This window comes from Citrus clementina, unplaced genomic scaffold (genome assembly GCF_000493195.1).
Source record: "Citrus clementina cultivar Clemenules unplaced genomic scaffold, Citrus_clementina_v1.0 scaffold_2, whole genome shotgun sequence".
NCBI lineage: Eukaryota > Viridiplantae > Streptophyta > Magnoliopsida > Sapindales > Rutaceae > Citrus > Citrus x clementina.
In genome coordinates, this window is record NW_006262688.1 from 21,731,913 (window position 1) to 21,743,163 (window position 11,251).

At 35.9% G+C, this 11,251-nt stretch overlaps 1 protein-coding gene across 1 annotated transcript; it reads right to left on the reverse strand.

Moving 5' to 3' along the window:
- Positions 1-9,494: 9,494 nt before the first annotated feature.
- On the reverse strand, positions 9,495-11,029 carry LOC18050451 (peroxidase 27). The gene is made up of 4 exons (XM_006447454.2): positions 10,777-11,029; positions 10,268-10,456; positions 9,997-10,159; positions 9,495-9,901 (listed from the first exon to the last, which is right to left on the reverse strand). Exons 1-4 carry the CDS (start codon positions 11,002-11,004, stop codon positions 9,495-9,497), a joined length of 987 nt encoding a protein of 328 aa, XP_006447517.1. The 5' UTR covers positions 11,005-11,029.
- Positions 11,030-11,251: the final 222 nt, after the last annotated feature.

The window sequence follows — 11,251 nt, forward strand, 5'->3', positions numbered from 1 at the left end:
ATGGGCCATAGCAGACATAAAAGGTATAAACCTAGTAGACTGTATGCATTACATTCACCTTGATGAAAATGCTAAATCTACTAGGGAAATGCAACGTCGGTTAAATCCTAACATGAAAGAAGTTGTTAGAACTGAAGTCCTTAAGCTATTAGACGCAGGTATCATTTACCCCATTTCTGATAGTTCATGGGTCAGTCCTGTGCAAGTTGTCCCCAAAAAGTCAGGAGTCACAATAGTTACGAATGGTGATAATGAATTGATACATACTAGAGTAACTACAGGATGGCGTGTATGCATTGATTATAGAAAGTTGAATTCTGTCACACGTAAAGACTATTTTCCTTTACCATTTATTGATCAAATGCTTGATAGATTAGCAGGCCATGAATTTTATTGCTTTCTAGATGGCTACTCAGGATATAATCAGATTCCCATAGCACCAAAAGATCAGGAGAAAACTACTTTCGCTTGCCCTTTTGGCACATTTGCATATAGGAGAATGCCATTTGGATTATGTAATGCACCTGCTACATTTCAACGATGCATGTTGAGCTTTTTTTCTAATATGGTGGAACGATTCCTTGAAGTCTTTATGGATGATTTTTCTGTCTTTGGTGACTCGTTTGATCAATGTTTACATCATCTAACACTAGTTCTTCATAGATGTATCGAGAAGAACTTGGTCTTAAATTGGGAGAAATGTCATTTTATGGTACAACAAGGTATTGTTCTCGGTCACATCATTTCGAGCAAAGGTATTGAGGTTGACAAAGCCAAGGTGGATCTCATTTCTAATCTTCCTTCACCCAAAACAGTCAGAGAAGTAAGATCTTTCCTTGGGCATGCTGGTTTCTATAGACGTTTCATTAAAGATTTTAGCAAAGTTTCTAGACCCTTATGCAATTTACTTGCTAAGGATGTACCTTTTATCTTTAATGATTCATGTCTTATGGCGTTTGAAAAATTAAAACAGTTGTTGACATCATCACCCATCATTCAGGCCCCAAACTGGAGCTTACCATTTGAGCTAATGTGTGATGCATCTGATTATGCAGTAGGAGCAGTATTAGGACAAAGAGTTGATCGAATTCCCCACGTTATTTACTATGCTAGTATGACATTAAATGATGCACAGTTGAACTATTCAACTACTGAAAAAGAAATGCTAGCAGTAGTGTTTGCATTGGAAAAATTTCGATCATATCTGATTGGTTGTAAAATAATTATATTCACGGATCATGCTGCTCTTAAATATCTTCTCACAAAGAAAGATGCAAAAGCCAGACTAATTCGTTGGGTGTTACTTTTGCAGGAGTTTGACTTAGAATTCAAAGATAAGAAAGGCACAGAGAATATTGTGGCGGACCACCTCTCTCGTCTCCATTTTGACATAATTACAGAGCCATTAATATTGAACGAGTCATTTCCAGATGAACAATTAATGAATGTGGAAGTATTACCTTGGTATGCTGATATAGTTAATTATCTTGTTATAGGTAAACTTCCAGAGCATTGGACCAAGCAAGATAAGGCTAAATTCTTTGCAGAGATAAAGAATTTCTTTTGGGATGACCCGTATTTTTTCAAGTATTGTGCAGACCAAATTGTTAGACGATGCGTCCCAGAAAGTGAAATTTCGAATATCCTTTCATTCTGCCATGAACAAGCTTGTGGAGGCCATTTCAGCGCTAAGAAAACAGCGACTAAAGTTTTACAATGTGGTTTCTATTGGCCAACTATATTTCGAGATGCTTACACTTTCTGTTCTTCATGTGATAGGTGTCAACGAATGGGGAGCATTACACGAAGGAACATGATGCCATTAAATCCAATTTTAGTGGTTGAAATTTTTGACGTATGGGGTATCGACTTCATGGGACCCTTTCCCCTATCTTTTGGCCATCAATACATATTGGTTGCTGTTGACTACGTATCAAAATGGGTAGAAGCAATTCCATGTAGGACCAATGATCACAAGGTGGTGATAGCATTTTTGAAAAGCAACATTGTTTCACGCTTTGGATTCCCTCGAGCAATAATTAGTGATGGTGGTGCCCACTTTTGTAACAAAGCATTCAAAGATCTTTTGACAAAGTATTCAATCACACACAAAGTGGCGACCCCGTATCATCCGCAAACTAGTGGCCAAGTTGAGATCTCCAATCGAGAAATAAAGCACATATTAGAAAAGACGGTGAGGCCGGACAGAAAAGATTGGTCATTAAGACTTGATGATGCCTTATGGGCATATAGAACGGCTTTCAAGACCCCGATTGGGATGTCACCCTACAGGCTAGTATATGGAAAAGCTTGCCACCTACCTGTGGAACTCGAGCATCGTGCATATTGGGCCATCAAGAAATTCAATTTTGACATGCAGCAAGCCAGCTCAGAAAGAAGATTACAGCTGGCAGAACTTGAAGAAATTCGCAATGATGCATACGAAAATGCCAAGATTTACAAGCAACGAATGAAAGTCTTCCATGACAAGCACGTTATGAGAAAATCGTTCACTCCAGGTCAGAAAGTGCTTTTATTCAATTCTCGCTTGCACCTATTCCCAGGTAAGTTACGCTCTCGTTGGTCTGGTCCCTTTATTGTTCATACTGTTTTTCCACATGGGGCAATTGAAATTAAAGACCCAAAGAATGGTGTCACGTTTAAAGTTAATGGTCAAAGATTAAAGCCATATCTAGAGTACCAACCACATGAAGAAGACACCGAAATAAATTTGAGTGACCCACCAAATTTGAATTGATTTTTATTCTTTTCGTTGATTTGATTTTTCTTTCTTTCTTTTTATTATTATTCTTTTGCTAATTGAAATTGTTTTTGCATAAGTGTGTTTATTTTACCATTAAGTTTTCTCTTATCATCATGAGTACCTTACTTAGACCGTTCCTCCTGAACATTCTTAAACCACTTCAACGTATCAAAACTCATCTCAAAAGGCAGATTCAATTTTGTAAAACACATCGCATTTGGGCTCTACAACCACCAGAGTTAGTAGCCTATGTTGAGGGTTTAGAAAGCCAACTCAGAGACATTGAGAGAAGTGTTTACGACATCCAGTTGGAGATTTAGGTAAATTCAATAAGAGGACGATTTTAATTTTCTTTGTGTGTTTTAATTTGTTTTTCTGTTTGTGTGCTTTAGTTTGTTACCCTGGTGAAGTGGCGGATAACGGTACTCCGTGACCATCAAGTCGGTTACTTCAGTTTCCCATAATAACTGATATTCTGAGGCGAAAGTATGGACAAAAACGAGACTCTAGCGAAGCTTCACAAGCGATTCCCTTCACTTCCTCAGAATGCCCTCCTTACGATCTATAAAGCTCGGTCCGAACGCATGCGATTACTCATGAGGAATAACATACCTGCTGACATCCGTTGGTTAATCGAGGCTAAAGTACGATCGGCAGGTGAGTTACTTCCAAAATTTATTGCATACATGCCTGGTTGTGGTAAAGGAAATTATGCAAGAAAACGACGAGCTCGAAGAATTTCTGTTGCTTGTCATAAGTGTGCCAGAATGAGTTGCAATAAAAACCCATGTTCTTTAGGAATGGTGTCTGATAACAGGGAAGATAAGATTCAATTAATTAGGGATGGCTTGAATAAGGAGTCATTGGATGATATCCTTCTGTCTCTTGAAACGCATCCCAGTGGATATGTGCAAGGAGCGATTCTCCAGTTATGGTCATTATTCCAGAAAGAGCATGCACGATATAGTCTCGAGAATCTGACTATAAACGACCCTGTTTGCCAGTTTATAAGAAAACTAGATAGGAAGCCTATCCTCGACCCATAGAGGGCGTTCAAGCCGTTTCTGGACGTAAAACCAGAGGAAGATGTGAGCCACAGTCGCAACTACCTGTAAATATCCTTTTACTTTATTATTTCACTATTGTCTTATTGTTTGCCTTATTGTCTTTAATAATTTTATTACTGTTTGCTTTTTTCTTTTTACTGTTTTCTTTTTGACTTGCGAGCCACGTGCTTTACGCGTTATTTCACACTGACATATTACCTCATACACAACCATGACCCACTATCACTGAGATTCTTAAATGTGATTTCCTTTTTGTCAAGCACTCACAAATTATTTTTGAGAAGTATCACAATGTCAGCTACTCCTAATAGACAATTCAAGAACATTTGTGTGCTTTCTGAATTTACCTATGGCAAACATAAAGAGTTCGTTGAGGCAGCTATAGATCTTGGTCGAAGCATAGCAGCGAGAAAATTACACTTGGTGTATGGAGGAGGTAACCGAGGGTTATCAAAAATGGTCTCAGAAGCAGCTTTTATCAGAGGAAGTCAAGTGTTAGGCATCATCCCAAGAGTCCTAAAACCATTGGGCAGTTCGTCTGACTCATCAACTGGAGAAGAGTTAGTCGTCTCAGGTATGCAATAAAGAATAACTGAAATGCTTAATCATGCTGATGCTTTTATTTTCCTTCCAGGAGATCTTGCAACACTAGAGGCACTTATCACACTAGCATCTTGGGCCCATCTGTACATCCACCAGAAACCCATCGGTTTGTTAAATGTCAATAACTTTTATGATGGCTTTATCGCATTTCTTAACCATGCAATAAAAAACTATTTCATTCCCGCTAATGTGAAAAAACTCTTTATTTGTGCTCACACTGCTAATGAGCTACTTGATCTGTTACAAGCTTATAAACCGGAGCCAGACCCCTGAACCTTTGTGTTGGAGCATCCACATAATGATGGTAACAGTAGCTGCAGTAAGAAGTACAAATTAGATTTAACTCTCCGCTTGTAAATATTGTTTTCTGTGTTGCACCACCCAAGTGATGTCTTCTAAACTCTACTTCTTTCATTTCAAACATTGAGGACAATGTTTCGTTCTGGTTGGGGGGAGGGAATAATCGACAATTGTGGAATTTTGGTTAAGTTTTTACTAATTTTTTGTTGTAGAAACTAACTGTTGCTAACTTTTTGTGTTGAAGATGGCTGAATATGGAGTGTAGTGACTTTAGAAACGCATCTTCATCGTTTTAAAAAAAAATTAAAAAAAAACTTTAAAAAAAATTCAGACATTTTCTTTTTCTTTATTATGTGTTTATGTTTATTTTTCTTCTTTTTTAATTTCTCCTCTATAAATATACATTTTCCAACTTTTGAGTCGAAGATGGCTGAATATGGAGTGTAGTTCCTCTAGAAACGCATCTTCTTAAAAAAAAAAAATCATTTTCGTTTTCTATCATTTTACGTGTAACTTTTCTAATTAGTTTTTATGCATCATTTTCACATTTCTGCATGCATATTTTCCTTTCATATTTAGAATAGGTTGGGGGGTAGAATGTTGTTTAAAAAAAAAATTTGTGTGATTTGTTTTAACATTGGATGACATGATTAATTTCAAATTTTAGTATTTGTATTATCTTTGGTCTTAAGTGATGTTACATTATGTTTGCTACTCTACATGTTGATGTCGGAGACAAATATGAGTTGCTTGAAGGAATGAACATGTCATAATAAGTACCAAGTGAGTTTTTGAGCCTATTATTTTTCTTGGAGAATAACCCTTTTGCCCACTCTTTATACAGCTTAGCAGTTTATTATTTTACACACAATCTCTAAATTGCTTTTGAGTTAACCCTTAAAAAAAATTATAAAATAAAATAAAAAAGTGTGTTGCTACATTTGGAGGCCCATCTAACTAGTAGATATGGAAGATTATTTAGAGCCCTAAAAGACGATGGAAAGGCCATCTTTGATCCGTTTGAGCCTTTCTAGCCATCCATTTTATTAAATATCCATAGTTAACCCTTTTGAGCCTTTAAAAAAAAAATATTTTCTTTGTCAACTTATCATCTTGACCCACTCTGATTTGGAGTATTACCCGATGCCTTATAAGTTCCATCACCTATTTATGTTTGAGAAAATGTAAATAATTATATTGTTCAGTAAAGTTATGCCAAAAAACAAAAAAACAAAAAAAAAAGTTGTTGTTTCAAAAGAAAAAAAATAAAAATAATAGGTGAAATCCACCTTGCAACTTTCAAAAAAAAAAAATTTTCTGCATTTTTCTCAAACATACACTTTATTTTCCTTATTTTCCTTCTTTGTTAGCCAAGTCCCTAGCCTACGTTTCGTCCTAATAAAAGTCCTTCTTGATTTTAGGGAACTATAGTTTGAAGTAGAAGCTAGTTATATGGGCTAAAAAGATGTAGTGGTGCACAATAAAAATAAATAAATAAATAAAAGAAAAAAAAAGAAAAATAAATTGGGTTGACTAGCATTTTTATGTGACTTGAGATCGTATTATTTCTAAGCTGAGGGCATATTTATTTCATCTTGGTGAGAGCATGTGATATCACTTCTTTATTATTTTCTCTCTCAATTACCATTCATTTGAGTGACTATTTTTATTGGTTTTAATTTCTTTGTGAGAGTGTCACTACTTCCAGTGAGATTTTGGGGTTTGACATGTCATTCTTGAAAGTAGCTATGACAAAGTCTACTGGGCTGATTCATGTGGATGGTTGATGTGGGTGTGATGTTGCTTTAGACTGGAGATAATGCTTATACTTTTATTTGATTGCTATCGTTAATCTGACGGAATAAGTACGAGTGTTTCTATTAAAAAAAAATTATTTTGAATTTGAATTTTGTTTTCGCTTTATTTGTTAGGAACTAGCAATAAGCTGGTTGGGGGGTGTGTTGAGTGTTAGAAAATGCATATTTATAAAGGAGAAGACCGTCATTTTATATTTCAAGTCTTGCTAATAACCTTTACTTTTATATATTTAACTTTCTTGTGATTTAATTACATGTGTTTTATTTTAATTAAGTATTTTATGTATTTTAGGGGCATTATAGTCATTTCACAATAAAGGAGAGATCTGACGGCAAAACAGACATCACTTTTGAACTCAGGACGGTCGAAAACCTTAGGAGGAGCATAAAAGGAAAAATGGCACTATTCACATGTACAGTACTGTCTACGTTACTGTTCACGACACTGTTCATATAGACGGATCGATGACGTGGCATTGACCGATGATGTGGCATTGACTGATGAGGTGTCACGATCCTGTTGGACTAAAATTCTTATATATTGTTGATGGTGACGTGGCAGCATATCAGTGGACGAAAAATCTCGCGTACGGTACATGCATCACACAGGATTATTTTCAACCAAACCGCGTTACTGTTCATCCGGGTCAAATCGCGTTACTGTTCAAAGTCGGGTCAAACCGTGTTACTGTTTATCCGCGTGGTCAAACCGTGGATTGTTGACTGATGACGTGGCGCAATCCTGAGCGTCCAAACTGTTTTTAATCCGATGGCCATGATTTACTCCATGTATCTATAAAAAGGGGGCCTCTCCCCCCTAATAGGATATCTCTGAATCTATTTTTGGGATTCATTTTCTGTAATTCCTTCTCCATCTTGTATTTTCTTCGTATTTTAATAAATTCCCATTTTGCCCCTAGTTCAATTATGAGTGACTAATTTTCTTTCAAGCTTGGGTTGAAGGTGAAGTCTCAACATGTGTCATGGGCTTAATTTGGTAAATTTATTTTCTCTTCCCCTCTAATTTTTGTGGATGTTTTGACTTCTCGTCGACAAATAATAATAGTCTTGTCTAGATACCGCCTTGGTTACACCGGCTCTCTAGTATAAGGTTATTATTATTTGGCACGATAAGCCCTTAGCACCATATTGATTAGAGCGTGGTTCATGAGGTGTGGATTCCCCCCTCATGATTTAATTGTCATTAATACGGATTATTTAGCCCATGATGCATGTTGATACGGATCCAGATACCCAAGTACGTCAATTTAATAGATTTTCTCTTCAATTTATTCTCTTCATTGCAATTCCAATTTTAGAATTTATTCTCGCCATTTTAATTTAAGTATTAGCATATTCCAAATCATTTCCACCATAAATCCAACTACCCATTTACAAAATTAATTCTATATATAATTAAAATCCACCTCCTCGTGGGATCGACACTCGTCACCATTAGTCTATACTACAATAGATTCGTGCGCTTGCGAGTACATTAAAATTTGCACAACAATAATGCCCCATAATAATCCACGGGCCTTTTGTTAGGGCATCGACAGCATCAGTAGCCGAACGAAAGCGCACCAGGAAATAATTATTCTCTAGGTCTATCACCGAATAAGTCATTGTTGTTTTCCACATGGCATTCAATCTCCTGCATAGTGTTCTATAACCGATCGTGCGACCCAGCAGCTTCACTATCACTGAGTTCTTCCATGGCTCACATAACTTCGCATGAACTCTCTCCGAGAATGTTATAGAAGGCATAGGTCCAACCGGATTCTCAGTCACGTCCCCTTCCTCAAACTCCCAATCCATTGTTTCATCACCATAACCCGTCTCCATTGCTCGCGTTGAGTTCACGAGGGTTTCCTTATACGAAATCTGCACAGGGGTATCAGCAGAAACTTCCTCATCACGAATCCTTGCTTTCTTAGTTGTTCTAGTCTCCCTGAACGGCGGAGGAAAAATTCCTCCAGCGCTAGGGTTTTTTCCATGTCCATGTTTTTCGGAGCTTTCCATGTTTAGGTGGGTTTTTTTTATTTAATAATTTTTTTTAAATGAACAATGAATGTAATGACATTCTTTGTAAAGAGGTTTTAATAGAAATTTAAAGGAATATTGAAAGTCAAGATTTTAACATAAAATAATTAAGTGTTTTTAAGAAATTGAAAAGGTAAAGAATTTCATTTTTTTTCTTGGGAAGATTAATAACAAATGAATTAATAGTTAGATAATATTATTAATCATATCTCTTTAAAACTAATGTTACCAAATATAGATTTTCTATTAAAAAAAATTCTTAATTATAGGATAATTATTAACTAGAGAAATGTCTGATAGGCTTTCATAAATATCTAATTAAGAAAATACTCAAAAAATAAGGTCTTTCAAAATATAAGGACTTAGACAACTGTCTTGTTCGCTCATACCTAAAACCACCCCTAGAACAGAGCATACTGACCATATTGAAATTTGTATTGATCATAGTAGTTGATTAAACTTTTTTTTAATTTTTTTTTTCGCTTTCTCCACACACCCACCCCCTATAATTTAATGATTTTATAATGTCCCCTGTAATTTTAAAAATTTTCAAATTGCTTCTTGCGAATATCATAGTTGTGTGTGTGTTTGCATAACCTTTTGCAGCTTTCTGTGGGCAATAATTTTTCTCATGTAAAGAAATGGAGTGGCCAATATTAACAAGTTTCAAATATAAAATCTTGGCTCCTATAGTATTTTATTTTATTTTTATTTTTGTCTAATCCTATAGTATTTTATTGAAATGGTCAAACAAAATTATGATCTTAATTATTAGTTGTATCAATTTCTCTTTAACTGCAGTACAATACAAAGGATAATGCGGCCACAATAAATTACAATAGCATGTTCCGCTACCGAAATTTATTCAACTCCAGTCAATAGAGAAACAAGTAATTGCAATTAATTGACAAATGCACAATGCTTCCTAATTTCACCAGCCTTGCCCGTGAGCACTCCAATTTTGCCCATGTTCACCATAGACTCAGCAAAATCTTTAGCAAATGTAGATCCATAGGTATTAGCCTGAAGTTTGACGTAAGATTTTGTTTCAGTGTCCTCAAGAAGAGCCGCATCAGATTGGAAGAGCCCTCTTCTTTTAGCAACAAGAGTGTAGTAATCTCCATCAAATGTCCTGAAGCTTCCAGGATCCATTTTAACGAGTGTAGTTGTGTCCCCTGGCTGGCATTTTCTCTTCAAATGCACCACATAGTTGGGATCCAACGTGGGGTCTGTGTCGCCTTTGCCAGTGAAATTGTACAAACGAGTCTCAAATGAACTGCAATGAGACGTCCCAATAGTATGGGCCCCTATTAAAAAAAAAAAAAAAGGCTCAAGTGAACTAATTAGAGTCTCTTGACAAATCTTTTATCTAGAAAAGCATACGTTACAAATTTCGGATTACCTGATAAAACCACAAGGTCTTTAACGCTTAAACCCTTGGCTGCAAACTTTTGCTTTAGCAATGTTATGTTGCCAAAAGGAGGTGGCAAGTCTCTGGTCTCTGAGGCAACCGACTCTCTTCCATCTCTTCGTCCCGTGGGAACATCCCAAAATGGTCCTTTTATCTGAAACAAAATGATAGATTTTAATGAACCATACATGTATATATCAATGTTGAATTTGATGAAGTACATATGTATACATATATGGAGGACAGTTGGTTACCAACTTACCATGCTGACTGCGTCTCTAGTAACCAAAGCTAATATGTCAGCGCAAGAAACAACACCAGGGCACTTATTTTCTAGTGCAGATTTTACAGCATCAATGACTTGGTATCCTCTCAGGCTTAGGTTGGCGAATGCATCTTTCTCCGCTTGATTGTTTTTGGTAGAATTTAGAAGCACGGAACCATCACATCCCTGCCAGCAATTAGGTACTAACTAATTATAAACATTAGGTAACAATAATTAATATCGTGTACGTGGGAGCTATAATATAAATGTTAAAAAAAAATCAATTCATATTATGAGACAGAAAAAAATTAAGCATTAATTGGTCTTTTTCACAATTTTGATGATGAATTGCATAATATTTTGATTCTATGATGCCTTTTAATCAATTAACAACTTCCTCACGTAGGTTTGACTGACATGTTTTTAAGTAGATATTTTTAATTGGTCACTCAAATTTAAATCATGATGAGGTAAAAAGTTAGAAAATCGATTTGCGCTTAACTTACCCTAATGAAACAATCATGAAAATGCATCCTTAATAAAGGAGCAGCAAGAGTTGGTGCTCGAGAAATGTGTTGATGTGTTATCTTTCTAGTAATGGCCTCAGCATCTGGGCACGTCTTCTGGTAGAACCCGAGTTTTAGGCCATGGTCCGCATTTGCGAGGTGCAAGATAAAAAGAACATGAATGATCTGTTGAAGAAAGAAAAGTGATGCAAGCTTTTGGGTAGCCATGTCACTAGCTCAAAAAAGTATTGAACTTGTTATTTGGCTCTGAGAAGGTATGGAACAAAAGTACTTCTTATTTATATTCTAAGCTCAGGCTTAAGGCTTTGAAAATTTCAGGAACAAACTGTCATTGTATATTAGCTTACTTTTTATATTTTATTTTTAATTTAATTTAAGAAATTACGAGCATATTCACAAGCCATATGCATGTCTCTTTCTTCAGTGAGGCAGCAAAGAAGTACAATAAGAATGA